This window comes from Bombus fervidus, chromosome 11, assembly GCF_041682495.2.
Source record: "Bombus fervidus isolate BK054 chromosome 11, iyBomFerv1, whole genome shotgun sequence".
NCBI classification, from domain to species: domain Eukaryota; kingdom Metazoa; phylum Arthropoda; class Insecta; order Hymenoptera; family Apidae; genus Bombus; species Bombus fervidus.
Genome location: NC_091527.1, coordinates 5,772,482 through 5,793,669, shown reverse-complemented (window position 1 = coordinate 5,793,669; position 21,188 = coordinate 5,772,482). Strand labels below are relative to the sequence as shown.

The 21,188-nt window shown below is 40.4% G+C and overlaps 1 protein-coding gene across 7 annotated transcripts in view; it reads left to right on the top strand.

The window, feature by feature from the left end:
• Obsc (Obscurin) overlaps positions 1-21,188 on the top strand; it is a 45,998-nt gene extending 24,810 nt beyond the window's left edge. For 4 of the 7 annotated variants that reach the window (XM_072012751.1, XM_072012747.1, XM_072012745.1 and 1 more), the window contains 21 exons: positions 1,644-1,736; positions 3,623-3,787; positions 3,881-4,018; positions 4,320-4,794; positions 5,017-5,220; positions 5,460-5,498; positions 6,252-6,497; positions 6,579-6,720; positions 6,807-7,198; positions 7,395-8,299; positions 8,419-8,998; positions 9,645-9,797; positions 10,343-10,447; positions 11,013-11,903; positions 12,645-13,047; positions 13,505-13,688; positions 13,763-14,063; positions 14,187-14,765; positions 14,920-15,344; positions 15,427-20,486; positions 20,554-21,188. In XM_072012751.1, the coding sequence (XP_071868852.1) occupies positions 1,644-1,736; positions 3,623-3,787; positions 3,881-4,018; positions 4,320-4,794; positions 5,017-5,220; positions 5,460-5,498; positions 6,252-6,497; positions 6,579-6,720; positions 6,807-7,198; positions 7,395-8,299; positions 8,419-8,998; positions 9,645-9,797; positions 10,343-10,447; positions 11,013-11,903; positions 12,645-13,047; positions 13,505-13,688; positions 13,763-14,063; positions 14,187-14,765; positions 14,920-15,344; positions 15,427-20,486; positions 20,554-20,800 (11,727 nt within the window). In that variant the 3' untranslated portion in view covers positions 20,801-21,188. The remainder of the gene's footprint in view (positions 1-1,643; positions 1,737-3,622; positions 3,788-3,880; positions 4,019-4,319; positions 4,795-5,016; positions 5,221-5,459; positions 5,499-6,251; positions 6,498-6,578; positions 6,721-6,806; positions 7,199-7,394; positions 8,300-8,418; positions 8,999-9,644; positions 9,798-10,342; positions 10,448-11,012; positions 11,904-12,644; positions 13,048-13,504; positions 13,689-13,762; positions 14,064-14,186; positions 14,766-14,919; positions 15,345-15,426; positions 20,487-20,553) is intronic. The other 3 variants (XM_072012746.1, XM_072012749.1, XM_072012750.1) reach the window with 3 other exon arrangements.

The window sequence follows — 21,188 nt, the reverse complement described above, 5'->3', positions numbered from 1 at the left end:
TCCACTCCTTTCATTAATTTTCATTCTCTGAATTTACCCTTTGAATTTTTAATTTACTATACGAATATATTCTTCGTAGTATCTAATCGTCACAGTGATAGAAGATTATAGTCTTAAATTAGCAAATTCTTTTAATGGGAAGGAAAACAGAAAAGGTTTCTACACACTGAAACATACGTATGCAAGATTGTTTACAGAATTTATAAATAGTAAAACAATGCGTATAACTTAAGTCGAGATATACCATTTTTATACTGCACGCAATAAGTGTACGTTCTAAGGACACCGTAGATTTTCCAATTCTGTTTCTTCAAAAACGAAAGGTCGTACAAAGAAATGCATTCCACTTTACCAGTTTAATCTTTCAAAAAGAATTATTGTATGCCAACATACAATAAACGTCTCTTCCATGCATCAAAAAATCAAGTTGAATCCTCAGAATTCCACGCACAAGTCAATTACGTCAATAGCAAAGAAGATTCTCTGTCTTCTTCCTAGTTTCTGGAAGAAAATCAGAATAGTGCGTGTGAAGCAAAAGTTCTCGTCGATCTATAGAACTGTTCACGTTGTTTTTGTGCGTGGTCAGTCCACGAGTTCGTCCGGTACGGCGTCTAAGTATAGCCGTGGCTGTATTGGTCTCCCGACTAATGTTTTTCGGTAACCACCGACTGTGGATCCCCCTCGAGGAAGAGGATCGGTGGAAGAGCAGAGACCTGGTCCAGTCTGCGACCAGCCACGGTGTCCTCTTCGAACCAACGACTCGAAACACGAACAACGGTGTTTACCTCCCTTGACCTTCGTTAAGGTGCGTCAGCCCTTCCACCGTCCCTCTACAATTTTTTTCAACGTGGATCTTGCAACTTCTTGGTTGGTGAACCACTTTTGTTCGAATACTAACGATTCTATAGGAATTTTATTCTCTGGTGAACAAGATTTTTCATCATTTTTATAGACAAGGTCTTTTCGATTCCTTGAAATATTTTGTGCCTTCAAGATGATTTTTGAAATTGCTTCGTCTTTTCCTGTAAATGGTTCGATACTGTGAAGATCGGTACAGACATTTTGTTACGAAATTCGTTTAATTTAATCGATACAGTGTCAGTGATACATGTGACAGATGATTTACTTGGAATTTTCGATAGTAGGAGACACGTAAGTTATGGAGTTTCGAATAGAGTAGCAAAGGTGTGTGATAACCATCAATAAATTATTAATCAAAAATATTCTTCACCTTGGTAGATGATATATAACTCCTACATCGCTAGATTTGCCTAAGCTGATCGATAGGAAATATAATAATGCGTGGAAAATCCAGTCGCATCCAAAAATACGCGTCTCTTCATCCTGGTGTCGAATTACGGCGTCGAACAATTCGGTGTTCTACGATGAGAAACTACAATTTCCAATTTTCGATCGATCTCTTATCTTCTCTTTACTTCACGACGAACAATCTTGAAAGAATAATATTTTCAAATTTGGAAAAAATAATATTTTCAACCCTTCACACCGGTATTTAAGAATCTTGAACGTTTTGAACTTTTTAACGTGTTTAAAATATACAAAAATCTTAGGACAATATTTTTGCGCAACATCTTATTTAAAACGACGTAGAATAAAGTTTGGAAAAATATAATTATTTACAGGAGCTGAGCCAGACTCTCCGTGACGACAAAAGCCTATCGGAACACTTGAAACTTCCGATACAACGCATAAACGACTACCAGCTCCTGCTCAAGGTAAGGTTGCTCTTTAACCCGCTTTTTCATCCATTCTTTACGAAATCTCGCGCTGAATGGCGGAAGATTGTTAACGCGGATCCAGATCGAAAATACATTTCAAGGGTGTTATGACAGAAATACAGCATGGCTAGTGTATCTTTTGAAAGCATTCCAGCAGTTTTGCACGAACTTGTACCCGCATCGCTGATTTTCGTACAAAGTTTTCGCTGAAATTCGATAGGACGCTCGATGCGTAAGCTCGGTATCGATGTCCCTATTCGCATGATATCATTTCGAACATAGTTCAAACACGTTTATTAGACGCTCTACGATAAATTCGACGTTTTTGATAAACTGTCGGGACAATGAAAAATAGCGAGAAACGTGCGTTATACGTTCGTATAGCGTGATTTTCTATTTTCTTCGTTTTGTTGTAACAGCAAAGAAGAAAGTGAATCACCGAATTCCTACGTCGTGTTTCTAGTTTCTCTTTTATTTTATACACGTGTTTCTTGGTTCTATTTTCACTGGAATAAGAAATTGAGAGATAGAGAGAGAGAGGAAAACTTTTGCATTACGTCGATATCTATAAACGGAAAAATCGACCTGCTGGTGACGCGAGACACGACGACCTGTAGAATCCGCACGTGACCTATATCCGCGTCGAAATTTCAATCTGTCAGATAAAATTAGCCCGGCGCTAAAATACTTCCCGATTCGCCTTGAAAACGCGTTCCAAACGAATAATTATTATTTCAGACGCTCTCTCTTCAAAAATTTAAGTGCCATCTCCGTAAAATAATAAGAAAACGAAAGAAAATAATTAAACTCGGTGGACAAGGTTCGAACTTTGATCGAGAGGATCGCGTGAAATAACACGGAAGAATAGATTGCACGTGATCGATAGCGATCGTGTTATTGCTCGTACATATAATCTTGGTTTGTTACCTTAAACCTTTGGCTTAAGCCACAAATTGGTCTGGGCTGGTTGCCCGGAACATAAAGGTGACGAGAGGCGCTGAGGACGAAACGCGACTGAGTTAAACTATTTTTCAAATATCTTCAAACGTGTTCGAGATAGTTCAAGACTTCGTCCGTGGTATTTGTGAAAAGGTAATTCGAACGATTCTATTCGAAATGATCGAAGAATTATTTTGCAAAGGTAAAATGTATGAAGAAGACTCTATTTTCATGTTATGTAGTGGCTTACGAAAGTACTTGGACAGTTACCATGAAAACTTTTATGCTTATATCGTATGTGTTATGCGAAATATTTTGGAATTTTGTATGCGAAATATTTGGGAATTTTGTATGCGAAATATTTTGGAATTTTGTATGCGAAATAATTTGAGATTAACGCTGTAACGAGACTGTCATACTCGATTAACGCACATAATATATTCATAAAGGATTTCTACAATTGTTGGAATATTTGGTAAGCTACCGTATCCGATCACGTCTGTGCTCGAGATCTGTCGAATATTCGATCGACCTGAATGACATCGTTTCACTTCCATGATACGGTACGCTTGGATATAGATCAAGGGAAGTCACAAAGTTCGTCGTGGTATAGTTGCAATGCCGCAACAGAGCGTTTCGTCGTGGTGTTGGAACGAGTGGGCGCAGTACGGATTTAGCGAGCTAAAAACGGGTCATCTTCACGACGTGTTATCTTTCCCGCCGCCTCTCTGTCATAGAAAAACCGCACGCGAAATCTATTGAACTGAACAAATGGAAAATTAGTCTTCAATCGCTCGTGAACTTAATTTCAGTTTGAAACTATGATGTATTTTCCACTCACTTTGCGAATATTTTGATTGAAAAAATTGCAAAAGATGAATAGCATCTGTTTTATATTCGAAAATTTCCAACAGATTTCTGCATGATTTAAACGATGTTTGCAGGAGCTGGTGAAGTATTCGACCCGACTAGGCGAAAACTGCGACGACCTCCAAAAGGCTTTGGAGTTGATGCTAGGTATCCCTCATAGGGCGACAGACAATAAGTTCATAAGCAATATCGAAGGATATAAAGGAAATATTCACAAACTTGGTAGATTACTCACACACGTCAGTATATTTCAAGTGGACTCTTATCGATCGTGATCATATTAGAGTATATACTTTGATAAATTGCTGTAACATGTGATGTGCGATTGACAGGAGTGGTACACGGTAATTGACAAGGACGGTAAGAGCAAGGAAAGGTATCTGTTCCTCTTTAAGGCTCGCATACTCGTCTGCAAAGTCAGACGAATATCAGAAGACAGATCGGTCTTCGTCCTCAAAGACATTATTCGAGTGAGTATTCACCCTTAGTAATCTTCCTTAATCAGAAACTTCAATGATTATGGAATTACAAGTTATTAAAGGCAAATCATTACTTGTAAGTATTAATATATATAATAGAATTATTTTTGATGGAAATTAAATAACATGTAAAAAGATAGAGTAAAATCCCTAGAGTAAAGAAGTTATTGTAATCAATATGATCTCTATAAAGAAATTATACCCCGGCTAGGGTAATTAACAAAAAGACTAACTATGATAAAGTATCATCCATTATTCTATTTATCTACTTATCATCTAATGTCAATCTCAGCTACCGGAAGTAGAGGTGAAGGACCATCCAGGTGACATACGATCTTTCGAACTACACAATCCGGCGAGCTCAGCCTACCCCATTACGTTAGTAGCCCATAAGGATCTAGTAAAGGCCTACTGGTTGAAAGAAATACGACAGTACGCGAGTGACGTGGTGGCACTCGCTGAACACGCTGCAGATGACTTACAACTGACAGAAGTGCCAGAAATCAAGGAGGAAATTAAAGCAAATCCAGGTAGTCCTCAGAAGACAACAGCAAACCCAGGACCAAAACCTTCAGAGGCTAATCCAGGACCAAAGAAGGCAGAAGCAAACCCAGGACCAGAAAAAGCAAATCCGGGACCAAATCCCGACGAAAAGAAGAAGGACAATCCAGGAAATCCGGAGAAAGCTAAAGTTGAGGAAGAAGGTGCAGACATGTCTCGAAGATATTCTTCCAGTAGATTTAGCAGCTCTTCGAAAGTTGTCGAAGGTAAAGAACGAGTAGTTTTATTAGATTCATCGAGAAGTTTGTGCTTCTTTAAAAAGAATGAAATAATTTTAATAAATTGTTTTAAGTAAAATTTCTATGAATTCATACATAAGGTTTTAAGCATACAAGGAAAATCTAACTTCAGAAGTTTCTAAGCAACTTAACAATTCAAGCGATTCCTTTTGATTGGTTATTAATAGTTGTTTGTATTTACCTGTAAAGAGTATTCTTCAGTATCCAGTAGCCAGAGTGCGGCATACATGGAATCATCCATGAGCAGTGCAGTAAGGATGGAGGCGAGCTCCAGTACTTACCAAGCTGGTGCCAGTGCGGTAGAAACCAGGTCGGACACCAAGAAGATCGAAAGTGGTAGTGGAATAGGAAAACCTGTGTTCGTCAAGACTCTCGAGGGATCCAACGTTGAACGTAAGTGATCAGATGTGAAAGTAGATATAGTTGAGATATAGAGTAAGAGATGTAGAGTAGTTCATAACTAAAAAATAAATAACATATAAAGGCTTCAAGAATATGTATAATCGGTACTAGATTTTAAAAATTCATTAGAATACGCTCAATAGATTATCAATGGAGAATGAAAGTATGTGATTACAAGTAAAGGAAGTTTGCTCGAACGGGTGACATAAGATCCATTTTTACTGTTCTAGCGATACCAGAAAATAACGTGGAATTGATACACGCCGTAGGTAAAGTGACACAGAATTTGACTACTTTCTGATCATCCACTGTATTGCACATTTTTTTCTATCAATCTTCTGTCATACTGTATCAAGAATAGTTTATACTTTGTTCTTCTTCTTATATTTTTTCTTCTAGCCAGCTGAGTAAAATTGCTTCAACATTCCACTAGGCGGTTGGTCAAGCTTCAAATTAATCCTAGATGTTGTCTATCATTCACGAAAATACATCACAGACTCACGTTACACTTCACACTTTCATATTTTCCTCTTTTTATATCTTAGAACACTGGCACACTTGACGATTTAACACGATCTGCTTTATTGTCTACATTTTTCAAATAGCTGTTCTTTCTGTGATTGCTGTATTATCTTCTTTTTTATACGTATTTTATTTTATATAGAAATTTTTTTGTATAGGAAAAGCACATTACACACGCAACACGCTTCCGATCATCAACCAGACAAAATGAAGTATAAATACAAAAATTTGTGAAATACTAAACATTTGTGATATATTCGATACATCCATTTTGTAAATTTTATAGTAGTCTCCCTCCTCCGTTCTTGCATATGAACGCAACAAGAATTACTTCAGTTCTAGACACTGTTATATCCTACAATTCTTTTGTATAAAGATCAAGTATTTTTGACTGTACCATATTGTATATAAATTTTTCAACTAGATGTACGATAACAATTTGCCTTCTGTTTCATTCATCAATATTTTTTAATAATTTTGTGAATCATTGCTTTACATAGCTGGAGAAACGACTTCCTTCGAGTGCACTCTATTGCACACCGATGCAACAACAAGAGTGCAATGGCTAAAAGACAACAAACCATTGGATGATAGATTAGCAGATCGTCTAACAGCCTCTGCCACTGGAAAAACCTTCAAACTTCAACTTCAGAACGTTCTCGAGTCGGATTCTGGCATTTATATCGCTAGAGCTATGAACAGTGAAGGCCAGTCTACTTGCACTGCTCAACTTATTGTACAAAAACGTACGTTTATGACATTTGCATGCTATGATAGATAAAGTACCATGTAAAAATTAAACATTGTTTTTTTTTTATTAATTTTAGTAACCCCTGAAGAGAAAAAAGCAAGAGCAGAAGCTAATGCACCAATCTTCTTGGTGCGATTGAAGGACACGGAACTCTTGGAAAATACTTATCTGCGTTTCATGGTGAAAGTGAAAGGAGATCCTAATCCTGAGATGAAATTGTAAGCTATATTTTGTCAGTTGTAAACAAAGAATGATATCCGAAGAATGTGTTTAATTTATGTCTTTTAATTTGTTTTTAATACAGCTTCAAAGACAACGTTTTAATCGATGTGAACCATCCACGTGTAAAGATCGTCACAGAACAAGCAGACAAAGGTTTCTACGAGTTAGTAATCGCGGACGTCCAAAAGCAAGACGCTGGCAAATATTCATGCACCGCGAAGAATCGATTTGGAGAAGCTTCCTGCGAGGCAACTGTAACTGTATCGGATGAAAAAATGTTATACCTTCCTGAAGACTTCCTCGAACCTGGCATGGAACCCCGGTTCACCTGGTTACGCGATGGAAAGCCTTTCGACCCAGAAGAACGCTTCAAAGTGCTGTTCAAGGACAACGAAGACACCTTGGCTTTAGTATTCCAGCATGTCAAACCTGAGGATGCTGGTCTTTACACTTGCGTCGCGCAAACTAGTACAGGTAATAATCCATTTGTTAATAATTTCATAGGTTTTTTAGACTCTAAACGTCCATGTTGTATGACACGACCACGACATGATCTTCAAGTGACCAGCTATGCTCCAAAAAAATATCTTCAGAAACCTATAGATGTCATTATAATAATAATATATATGTAGATGATTTGATATATTAATTTAAAAAACTCAAAACCTAGGTAACATTAGCTGCAGCGCAGAACTAACGGTGCAAGGCGCGGTGAACCAGTTGTTGAAAGATCCAGAAAAGCCAAAACTGTGTTCAGAAGCCAGGCATTCGGAAGTAAGTGCCGGCGGATCTGCCATGTTGGAACTACAAATCAGAGGATATCCAAAACCAGACATCAAATGGAGCAAAGATGGAGAGGAAATCGTTGCTGGTGGAAGATACAAGTACCTTTGGGAGGATGAAGAATCTATGTCCTTGGTGATCAAGAACGTCACTGCCAAGGATGCAGGCACCTACACCATCAGAGCAAAGAACGAATTAGGCGAAGATACCACTCAGATCGAGCTGATCGTGAAGTCTGCGCCAAAAATCACGAAAAAGCAAACTGACATGTCTGTGATCATCGACGAAACGTTGACGATGCTCGTGCAAATCGAAGCCACACCAGCACCAGAAGTTAAATGGTACAAGGATGGCCAAGAACTACGGGAAGACGGTCGTATAAGTATCATTAAAGAAGGCAACGAAACTTACAAGTTAACAATAAGAAACGCTCGTTTGGACGATGCTGGTTCATACTCGATTGTTGCACGAAATGAAGTCAATCAGACGACAGAAATTTGGAAGCTGAAAGTATTAAGTCCACCGAAGATCACGAAGGGATTAGGCGAACCACAAATTTTAGATCAAAAAAGCACTCTTACTTTGTCCGTAGACGTGGACTCACTGATGCCACCTAATATTAAATGGTACAGAGATGGAGAACTGCTTGTTGAAGACAGTCGCATAAAAATGATTCAGCAAGGCAAGACATTCATTCTAAAGATCACTGGTATAGTAAGCGAGGACGCAGGAGATTACAAGGCGGAAATCTTCTCCGATCATGGAACTGTCACTGATGAAACTGTGATACAGGTGAATAGAACAGCGTCATTTTTAAACGATATTAACTATTTTTAAATAAGAGAAGATTACTATTTTTCATACTTAATTTACGACGCTTAGAATAATCATGATCATTTCTCGTTTTCCAGGTGAATGGTCTTCCGCGATTCAAAACGAAAATGTACGACGTCACAGTCAACGAAGGCACGAAGAACATCGAGTTCAAGGTAGAAATCGGTGGATGCCCAAAACCGAGCGTCCATTGGTATATCGGCGACATGGAGATCACGGAAAAGAAAAAAGACTATATTCGCACGGAGGAAGGCAATTTCGTCAAGTTAATCATGTCCGAAGTTAAGGCTGAAATGAAAGGAACGTACACTTGCAAATTGAAGAACGAATTTGGTGAAGTCAAAAGCAGTTCTACGTTAATCGTGAACACCAGACCGAAATTGTTGAAGAAGCTCGTCGACCAAAGAATCAACGAAGGCGATACATTGAAACTGATCTTCGAAGTATCCGGTACGCCAGATCCCGAGGTGAAATGGTACAAAGATGGCAAGGAGGTTTCAACAGACGCGAGAATTAAAATTACGAGAGATAGCAAACGGCAGGAAAACTACGATCTGACGGTGACTTTAGTGAAAGGTTCAGACGCAGGCATCTACGAGGTTCGAGCAGAAAACGAGCTAGGCTACGTGACTAGCAAGAGCAAAGTTATGATATTGAGTAAGAATCCAAACAGCTTTTCTCATTCTATAAATAAAATAGGGTTCGATTGTTGCGCTGCTCCGTCGTTCCTGTTCTTTATTCGTTATTAAAGAAAAAGATTCAAAAAGACGATCGGTAAGTTCGATCTTATTGACGTTAGAATTTTCCAGAATTAACAGAATTGATGGGGCAGCTCATCAAACGCCTCGCGTACCCCTATACATTTTTCATTTTTGAGAAACTTGCCAGCGAATCGTCGTGCGTTCGATTTTCCCCACATTCAGTAAGTACTTAAGGAAAGGTACGGTTTCATGTTCAGTTTGTTGTTCATACCGATGTGACGAGTATAATCTCTAAAGCACAGAGAAAATAATCTCGCGTCACGAATCTGACACTGAAATGAACCTTTTGTTCGTGCCTTTATCCTCTTGTTTCTGCCCCCTTATACATGTATCTCACGTTTCCCGTGTTTTCTGTCGTTTTTTCTTCTGATAAAACCAAAAAAACCATTCTTACGACGTATTTGTATGTACACCTGTACTACTGTCACTATCATGCGTTGCCTATTCTATTTCATACGTTTGTAACGAATCTTCATAGAGTTCATCTATGTCCCCCATCACATTGTGTTCTCAAAAAGTCCCAAAATGTATGAATTCTATAGCGAAAACGGAAGAAAGCGTGGAGGAAAAAACGGAAATGAAGAAGGAGACCGTCGAAAAGATCAGCGTCGAGGAAGAGGAAACGAAAGCGCAGAAAGTCGAGGAGGAGGAGATTGAAACGAAGAAGGAACGCGCGGAGGAATCCGGATCGGAAGGTAATCAAAACGATCGTCGAAACGAAACGATAACAAACGATCGTCGATAACACTGTAACAACGAGTGTAACAAGGAAAGAATATTTTATATAGTCAGTCTGCTATTGAAACGCTTGAAAGCTCTAAAAATCTGTCTTCTGCGATCGACGCGGTGTCGCAAGATTTTGGTAAGACTTTTGAAACGTTCCAAGAGAACGTGTCGCGTTTTTTGGTCGTTCTTTTTCCTTTTTCAATCTATTCAAGGGAGTAGAAAGATAAAAATAGTGCGTTTTGTGTTTGAGTATACATTTAAGACGCAAAGCAAGCGAGCTTCGTTATATCCTCTTTTTTCTGTTAACATTATATACGTATATAATTTTTTTTCCTTTTTCTAATCCATCGAAATCCTTGCGATAGGAGCTTAATTTTGTATCGCTGACACGATCGAAAGGCAAGATATAAAAAAATACGAATAGCCTTGCCGATATGCTAATTGATGTTAAAACGATGGCTGATTAATCGTAGACGTAGAATCGTAGCCCAAAAAACATGTCTGATAAATTCAGGTCGAGTGAAACTGGAGAAACAAAGCGTCCAAGTAATACGGGGCCAGGGTGAAACGATCACGATCTCCGTGGCCTCCACGACGACCCACGAAGCTATACTCACAGGTAAATTTCGCACACGCTGAACAACTACTCGCTATTTACATTCATGTAACCATCGTCGTAAACAGGAATTTTGTGACTGAATTAATTCAGAAAACAATTAAAACAAAAATTACGATACTAAGTGACAATTATTTTGACAAATTTAATCTTCTACAGCTTCTGAAGCTTTAAGCTTCTAGCAGCTTCAATATAAACATATTGAGAAACAAAGATTCTATTTCATTTCCTATGTACTATAAGAATATCCAAACAAAAGATGTAGCTTGAATATTTACCATTTTCGTTTACTACAAAAATTTCTATAAAATCGATAAGCGATTCAGTTTCGAATAAAATCTTCCACGTCAGTCACAAAATCCGTACGCACGAGAGCATAAAATAACGCCACACCGACCAAAGATTTCACGAGCCTCGATCAAAGTGAAACTGCTTTCGAGTGGCTATAGCTCCTCTACAGATCAGAGGAGACAGATCGTCGCGAAAGTCGTCGAGTAGCACGGATCGTCTCTGCTCTCTAGTAGGTAGTAGTCAAAAGAGCTGTTGTGACCAGTCCAAGCGTTCACAGGTCCCGACGAGAGCCACACGATCAGCAAGATGACCGCGACAAAGGTCGAGTGCCAGGAAACGAACACGGACGGTCCTGGCGTCGAAGAGATTGCCACCTATAGCTACAGCGTGCAAGAAGAATCCGTCCAGAAACCACAGAACGGCGTGTTAATCGAGGAATTCTCGGAGAACAGCGAGGATAACAGGTCGAGGCTTCAGGTAAACCGTGGGGTATCGATCGTTTCTGTTTCGGACGACGAGTCGACTCTGAAAGCGATTTCAAGAGACGTCAGCACCGAGGACGTCATGCAGTGCGCTGAATTATCCGAAGACGTGAAATTGACGAATGGATCGTACGAAGAGTTCAATGGTAACAGCCGTCTGCCTGATGAAAAGGTCCTAGACGACGCGAAACCTTACAGAGCTTCGTTAATCACGGAAACCATCATGGAGGAACGGTCTCTGGAAGAGTTGCCATCGGAGAAATTGACACAGGAAAGCGTAAAGCTACCTCGATCCGCTGTCCTTGAGAACGGTGGTTCTTTCAGGAAGATGTCCTCCGTGGAGCTAGAACAACCACAGACTCCTACGATCGAGGAAAGCAAGTTGACGAAGCACAAGATCGAACGAGTAGATTCGACCGCGGAGAAAGTTGTCGAGATGAACGTGGAAGAGCGTCGAGGATCTATACAAAATGGACTTTCGAGACAGAGCTCGAAAATAGAGAGAATGGACTCGACGGAATCGAAGAAAGTGTTGGAAAGATCGGTATCAAGGGAGAGCGCGTTGAAGGCTGCTCAAAGCGGTGATGAAGAGGTCGACGAAGAGCTCGAGGCTCTTCTAGATCGCGTTAAACGGCAGCGCAGCGTTTTGGACGATATCCTTGAAAAAGAATCCTCCAGAGACTCAGGTACGACCGGATTGCTCCATCGGCTGTTCGAACGCATTCGTTCTGGCAGTTCGACAGAGTCTAAGATCGATTATTCGCAGCGTTCTTCTGGCATTCTTTTTACACGCTTCCAGCATTGTTCCTGTGTTTTCCTTGTTTGTCTCTGTGTAATCTGTTTCAAGCTTTGTGTTAATCATATCGAATCATCATATGTATGTTGCCGTTGCATGTTAACACCTGACGAAGCGCGTAACAAAGTTTAATACTTCCCGAGAATCATTTAATATTATTTTCTATTTTTTCATTTCACCGTTTATATTCTTCACTATTCTTGCACTAAAATTATAATGCAAGGGGAAGCATTAAATTTTGTCGGCACTTCTATACTCAGTCCAGACACTTACCGCTTATACAGTGCAAGAATAATCAGTCGAACCTGGCTGGAACTTTTCGTTTTCATCAAGGTAAGCAATTAGAAAAAGTACTAGACAATTTCAAATTATAAATAGAACAAAATTAAATTAATTAAATTAAATTAAAAATTAAATTAAAAAATAAATTAAAATTAATTTAATTAATACAAAAAATTGTCTGGTATTTTAGATTTAAAAATGTATAAAATAACAATGCAGCACGTGGCGCAAGCGCAAGGACGCACTAGATGCACGGCAAAAACGAAAACGAACTTTTAGATCTGACCATCCAGAATCTAGTCTTCAATTGTTCACGAAAAGCATTCTAATCTTGGTATTTCCCAATTAGCGCCTCCTCACATCATCGAAGCGACCCTCAGCGATAAAACGATCTACGAAACCCAGACGGTCGTGTTCAGTATCAGAGCGACGAGTTTACCAAGGGCCGATGGAAAATGGTTCAAGAATGGGAAACCTCTTCGAAGCGGAGAACGCATCAGAATCACCAGCGCTGGAGAACTTTTTACTTTGGAACTTCAAAAGGCCATTCTTGAAGACGAAGGAGTGTATACATGCACGTTCACGAACAAACTTGGCGAAGTTATGGTCGAAGGATATTTGACTGTTGAAACTGTGGACGAACTTCGAAGACCCAAGTTTACTGAACCTTTGAATGACGTGGATGTGGCCAAAGGAAAGACCGGACAGTTTAAGGCTACGTTCACTGCTGATCCTGTTCCTGACACAACATGGTATATTTCATCATTGATTTTTTAACAGTTTTTAGACTTTTGTACTGGTCCTTCAAATATTATCCATGATTTTTTAATGCTATTCACGGGACTATTTATACATTATTTGTCAGTACTATTTGTAATACTACTTATTTTATCCCTATTTTCTTTGCTACTGCTTCACAATTGGGATATTGGGTACGTCATTGATTATAAGTCATAAATTATCTTTAGCGACACTATGTTAAATAATAAATTCAAAGGAAACATAGCATAAATGCACTTTGTCCCAAAAAATGAAATAAATATAGAAACATTGAGTATTTATTCAGAAAATATATCAGACCTCTATGAGTACATGTAATGATATATTATAATGTTAGAAGCATGCAAGTCCTACTATTAGGACTTCATCACCACATTCCCTTAAACAGCCATATAACTTTTTATAATTTCATGTCGCTCGTTTAAAAAGGTACTTCAAGGGTGAAGAAATCCCACATGACGACATGCGACTAAAGTTCACCACGCAGAGCAAGCCAGCAAATGACAATCTAACTAGTACTACAGTCACTTTGAGCGTGCCAAAATGCTCGAAAGAAGACACTGGAGAATACACGCTGAAACTGAAGAACAAATACGGCGAAGCTGAAGCTAGCGTTAGTATAAATTCAACATCATAAAGAAGACTCGTTTGAGCTGAAAATATATAAATATTTGTTACTTTAATCAGGCTTTCTTACATCTCCTTCTACATCCTGAAATTGAAGAATTGAAAGACGTTGTCGCGTCCGTTGGAGACTCATTTACATGGGAGGCCATCGTTAAAGGAAATCCAAAACCTGATATCACGTGGACCAAGGATGGTACAGTCCTGGAGAAAGGAGATAAATACGATTTCGAGGAGGATAGGAGGAACAACAAGTTCAAACTTATCATTAAGGATGTGGAAGTCGAAGACAAGGGAACTTATCATCTTACAGCTAAGAATTATCTGGGTGAAGCGACTGGACAAGCAACCCTAACTCCACACAGTGAGTATAAAAATTTATCTATGTAAATACTGTTGGCTACTGTTCTATGTTAATTGTTGAAAAAGATTATCTTCGCCATTGTGTCGTGAGAAAGAATTTTTAATTGTACAATTCGATTTTCAGCCGAGGCACCAACCTTCCTCAAGGACTTGGTCAATATAGAGTGCAAAGATCGCACAGATTTAGAACTGAAAGTTCGCGTAACCGGTGTCCCCAAGCCAAAGCTAATCTGGCTAAAAGATGGTGAAGTGATCAAAGAAGATGATCGACACAAAATTACTACACACGTGGATGGCATCGTGGACAGCACTTATTCCATCGCGACATTTTCTGTAGACGATGTTGGAAAAATCAAATGCCGGGCTACCAACGTCGATGGATGTGCGCAAACTGGTTGTAATTTGACGATGCAATTGATCTCTCCTAGCTTTATCCATCTTCTGCCTAAAACAAAAGAAGTGGACGAGGGTGATTGTCTGGAGCTTAAAGCGAAGATCGATGGTAGCCCTGTACCTGATGTAGGTTGGTATAAAGATGGAGAGAAGATCGTTCCTGATGAACACATGAAGATTGAGACACTTCCGGATGGCAGCACTAAATTGACGATCGATTGCGTGAAACCGACAGACTGTGGAGCTTATAAACTCGTGATGTCCAATTCTACTGGCGAACAGTCTTCGTTGTGTGCCGTGGCTATTAAACGTGAGTAACGTTTTACGATTAGGTTAAAAATCAAATTAGGGATTAATTCAAATAATTAAATTCATAATTAAATCTTTTGGAAATTCCTTTATATTAAATATTGATGAGGAAATGAAATTAGGAATGAAGATGATAATAATAAATATAATTTCAGCTGCAAGGAGAAAGCCATCTTTCTCGAAACCATTAGAAGACGCCAAGGCTATCGTAGGACAACCACTGAAACTGGAAGCCCAAGTAGTTGCTTTCCCAAACCCACAAGTTCAATGGTTCAAAGACGGCATACCACTACGGCAATCGAAAGAGATATACTTCATGAACGAACCAAACGGTATTATCGGTTTAAGAATCGACTATGTTCGTCCGGAAGACGCTGGCGTATACTCGATGACTGTCTCCAATTCGCTCGGTGAAATTACTGGCTCCGCCAAAGTAGAGATCGAAGAGAAAGAGAAACGACCAGAATTCATAACCACGCTTCAACCATTGAATGTCGTGCAAGGCTTCCCGGCAAAAATGATAGTCAAACTTCTAGGCAAACCAACACCACAGCTTCAGTGGCTGAAGAACGGCGAAGAGGTTTGTAAATCATCATGAATTCTTCAAATCTTGAAAATTTAAGAATGCTTTTCCCTTATTTTCATCAACTTTGTGTTTTCAGCTCATACCTGATGGAAAGCATATAAAGGCTGTCGATCTGCCAGATGGAACTCAAGCGTTGATCATAGACAAAGTGACACCAGAAGACGCGGGAGAATACACAGTGATTGCAAGCAACACAGAAGGCACTTCATCTTGTACAGGAACGATCAGCGTTCTCGGAAAACTTCTATCCGATCAACCAGAAGAGAAACCTGGATTTGTGAATCCAATGCGAGACGTCTACGTCGAAGAAGGTCAACCATTAAACTTATCTGTTTCTTTCACTGGCAATCCCGTGCCAGAAGTCAGCTGGTCCAAGGACGGTGCTCCTCTGCAGCCATCCGATCGCTTAACTGTGACTTGCGATGGAAAGAAGACAGAACTGGAGATGAACCCTTGCGAGTCTGGAGATGCTGGTGTATACGAATGTCGTATATCGAATCCACTCGGTGAAGACTCTACGAAATCCACAGCTAACATCAGGAAGATCTTCCAACCACCAAACTTCTTACAGAAGTTCAAGGATCTACAACAATTGCCTTCGTTCGATGCCAAGTTCCTAGCTCGCATCACCGGCGTACCACGGCCGGATATTACATGGTACTTCAATGACAGACCAATCTTAAATGATGACGATAAATACAAGATTAAACGTGACGGAGATGTTTGCTGTTTGTACGTGAAAGATTGTACCTATGATGACGCCGGAACGTACAAGTGCAAAGCAGTGAATAAGGGTGGTGAAGCTGAGTGTGTAGCGAATTTGGCAGTGGTTGACACAATCGAGAAGATACAGAAGGCTGAGCCACCATCGTTCTTGAAAAAAATCGGTGACTGTGAATATTATAAAGGAATGGCAGCCAAATTTACAGCCTGCGTCACAGGTATCCCAGAACCTGAATTCCAATGGTTCCACAATGGTAACAAAATGTGGCAAACCGATAGGATCAGGATGAACCAAGAAGGCAGCTTGTTGCGTTTGATTATAAACAATGCCGACGAATTGGACGCGGGAAAATATATGTTAAAAATATCAAACCCTCATGGCGAAGATTCTTGCACCGCGGACTTAATTTACGAATCGTTGGAACCACGACCAAAGAAAGCTCTAGGAGATCAATATGCAGATTTCGATAAGTACCGCAAGTCTGGCGTTCCATTGCCTTTGGCCGATCGTCCAATTATCAGCAGAATGATGGATCGTCATCTGACACTCTCTTGGAAACCATCCATCCCCATTGGACCTCGCATTCCAGTGACGTATCAAATAGAAATGTGCGAACTTCCAGATGGTGATTGGTTCACTGTCCGCACAGGTATTCGTAGCTGCGTGTGTGACATCCGTAACCTTGAACCCTTCAGAGACTACAAGTTCCGTATCCGTGTAGAGAACAAATACGGAATCAGCGACCCTTCACCATATGCGCAAACGTATCGCGCGAAATTGGAACCAGATCCACCGAAATTCTTCCCTTACTTGCCTCCTGGCATCGACTTCCGTCCGGAGACCAGTCCTTACTTCCCCAAGGACTTCGACATCGAAAGACCACCTCACGACAATTACGCTCAAGCACCTAGATTCCTTCGTCAAGAACACGATACTCAATATGGTGTAAAGAATCACAATTGTAATCTCTTCTGGTTCGTTTATGGCTATCCAAAACCCAAGATGACCTATTATTTCAACGACCAATTGATAGAATCTGGTGGAAGATATGATCAGAGCTATACGAGAAATGGACAAGCCACTTTATTCATTAATAGGATGCTCGAAAGAGACGAGGGAATGTACGAAGCTGTCGCGACTAACGAACATGGTGAAGCTAGACAGAGAGTTTGGCTACAGATTGCCGAATACCCAACATTTATTCAGAGACCGGAGGAAACTATTGTAATGGTTAGAAAAACTGGACAACTAATGGCTAAAGTTATTGGTGTACCCTACCCGGAGATCAAGTGGTACAAGGACTGGAAACCTCTCACTACCTCTTCCAGAATTCGGATCGAATTCACCGAACCAGACACTACGATTTTAACCATCAGCGATACCATCGTGAAAGATGAAGGTTTATACTCGGTAAGCGCAAGAAATGTGGCCGGATCCATTTCCTGCTCCGTGATGCTGCACGTGGAGGAGAACGAGCACGAGTACGGATACAGAACGTACAGGAGGAAGTCTGATATTAAACCTCATCACGATAAGCCTCTCGATGAGTTCTACGACCTCGGTGACGAGCTTGGCCGTGGTACTCAAGGTGTCACTTACCATGCTGTTGAAAGAAGCACCGGAAAGAATTTCGCAGCCAAAGTCATGCATGGGAAGGGAGAACTTAGGCCATACATGTACAACGAGATAGAAATAATGAACAGTCTGAACCATAGGAAATTGCTGAGACTGCACGACGCTTATGAGACTGATAAATCTGTCACACTAATCATGGAACTAGCTGCTGGTGGTGAGCTAGTGGACACTTTGACGAAACAGGCATACTACACCGAAGCAGATATTGCTGGATATATCAGACAGTTACTGTGGGGATTGGATTACATGCATTCGAATCATTTTGCTCATCTTGGTTTGACGCTCGGAGACCTGTTGATCTCACATACAGGTGGTGACGACCTGAAGATCTGCGACTTCGGGCTCGCAAGAAGAATTTCACACGCGAAATTAATGACTTTGACATATGGTATGCCCGAATACGTGGCACCGGAAGTTACTAACAACGAAGGAGTGTCCTTCAGTACGGATATGTGGGCCGTTGGTATTATTACGTACATCTTGCTTTCTGGAATTTCGCCATTCAGAGGTAACAACGACAGGGAAACGATGCTGAAGATCAGGGAAGGAAAATGGGAGTTCGATGATCGTTGGGAGAACATCTCGGAGGAAGCCAAAGATTTTATTCGTTCTCTACTGATGTACAACGCTGATAGAAGAATGGATGTCAAGGCTGCTCTTGCTCATCCTTGGTTGAACTATGCTGACAGACTTCCGTTTGATTTGTACAAGATCCCGTCAGAGAACTTGAAGAACTATTACAAACTGTATCGCGATTGGTATAACAACGCTTCCTGCCGCACGTGGTTCCGCAGACGCAAATTGAATACAGCCTTCGAGCACCCGTCTAGAATGGTCTATCCGCCTGGCCAAAAATACACTCCCGAGCCCAGCGAGGAAAGACCATACAGTCCAATAAAGAGACCTCCGGCTAAACCTTGGGAGAACCAGATTGCTACGAGGGAACCGATTGACACGGAGATTGGAATCATCAAGAGCGAAAGCCACTATCAAAATGGTCCAGATACCTATCTTCTTCAATTACGCGACACGGACTTCCCTGTGCGTTTGCGTGAATACATGAAGGTTGCGTGTAATCGCAGTCCTGGATTCTCTCGTACCATCACCGAAGAAAGCTTCGATTGGAGGACACCTATTATACGAGAACGTCGTCGCTTTACGGATATTATGGACGAAGAAATCGACGACGAGAGACGAGCAAGAATCAGTAGATACGGTACAGATAACTTCACTCTGAGACGCTTGAAACACGAATTGGGTACTCGATTGGATAGTTACGCAGAGGCAGAGGCAATGATAGAGTCGAAGAAGGAGGGACATCTACCATTCTTCCGTGAAAAACCGCAAATTAAACCCATGGAAGAAGGAATGCCTGCTCAGCTAGCTTGTCTAGCTGTTGGAAGTCCCAAACCAGTGATTCAGTGGTACAAGAATGACATGATGATTCAGGAGAGCAACAGAGTAAAGGTCACCGAGGACCAAGACGGCAGATCTATACTTAGCTTCAATCCAACGAAGGAACACGATGTTGGTAGTTACAAGATTGTCGCCAGGAACTCCCTCGGACAAACTGTGGTTAGAACGAGATTAGTGGAAGCTGTTGTTCCTTCAGGTCCTGATTCTCCTGAGCTTTCCGACGTCTCAGACACAGAAATACTTCTACGATGGAAGCAGCCCAAATACGATGGCAACTCTCCAGTCTTGTGTTACAATCTGCAATACAAACTAGGTGACTCGGTCGATTGGATAGATATAGCCTCGAACATCGATCACGAGTTTTACATGATAAGAGACTTGACACCGGACACTTCCTATAACTTCCGTTTAGCAGCACGAAATCGCGTCGGTTGGAGCGAAAAGGGTATCCCATCGAAGCTGATCAAAACTAGACTACCAGGATGTCCAAAGGTTCAAATTACTCGAGCTATGAGGCATCTTCAAGAACTGACTGAGTCAGGTCAAGAAATAGTCCTCGATGAAGACAAGCCACATATGGATTACTCCATCGAGGACCATCCTATCGAGTGGTCGACCGACACGAATCTCTCAAGCAAGTATAGCTTCATCTCTGAGATCTCCAGAGGCCAATTCTCCGTTGTAGTAAAAGGTGTTGATAAAAGTACAGACCGTGTGATAGTCGCCAAGATTTTGGAGCTGAATACGGAAACAGAAAAGCAAGTGAACAGAGAGTTTGAAGCTCTTCGTTCGTTGAGACACGAGAGGATAGCGATGTTGGAGGCAGCGTACAAAGCACAAGGTTCTCCGATTGCACTGTTCATCTTGGAAAAGCTTCAGGGAGCTGATATTCTCACATATTTCTCGAGTAGACATGAATATACAGAAAATTGCGTAGCAGTTGCTATGACCCAAATTCTGGACGGTTTGCAGTACCTTCACTGGCGAGGATATTGTCATCTTGACATTCAGCCTGACAATATAGTGATGTCTAATGTCAGATCGGTCCAAGTCAAACTTGTTGATATGGGTTCTGCTCGACTCGTTAGTAAGTTGGGTACAACAGTACCAAAAGCTGGTCATCCAGAGTATAGAGCACCCGAGGTATACAATGAGGAACCGGCTCATCCTCAGACAGACGTTTGGATGGTCGGTGTACTAATGTATATACTCCTATCTGGTATTTCACCGTTCCGTGGCAAGGATCCTGATGAGACCAGACAAAATATTCTGTTTGTGAGATACAGATTCGAACATCTGTATAAAGAGTTAAGTCAGGAGGCTACTAGATTCCTTATGTTGGTTTTTAAACGAGCACCCAGGTTTGTATTCTCTGTTTTAATATTACTACATGAATCGCAGTTTTTATATGTTTTCTTTTTATTTTAGTAAAAGACCATTGGTGGAAGAATGCCACGAACACAGATGGCTACAACTATCGGAATTTATGATTAGGAAACGCGAGAGAGCAGTGTTCTTAGGTAACAGACTGAAAGAGTATAACGAAGAGTACCACGAAGAAAAGTCGAAAATAGCATCTGAGAACCAAAGCCTGGCAAGTGAAAGCCTGTTAGGTTCCACTCAAAAACTCATTAGATCGACTAGCATACAAGAAGAACTGCTCACCACGTTCTAACGAATAAGATATTATTAAGCAATGATTTTCCAATTTTCTTTATGTGACTGTAAAATTTCATGCACGCATCTAGTCAGTTTCTTAAAGAACAAGGAAGAGCAACTAAAAAAAGAAGAGTATAGTATCGAAATATAAGAATCTTCCTTCCTTGTTTTCTTTTTTGTTATTATTTATTTGTTACGTTTAATTATTTTAACGAAATATTACCGTCTACTCATATCGTTACTCCTAAGATCTATGAGTAAGAAAGAATCGACCGATCGATATTTGAATATAACGTAAGATAAAATCACGTTCTAACGAATCAAGGTACAAACCTTTAAAATTGTACAAAAATGATGATTATATTCTAATAAAATCACCAATAAATGCTAAATAATTAAAGAAA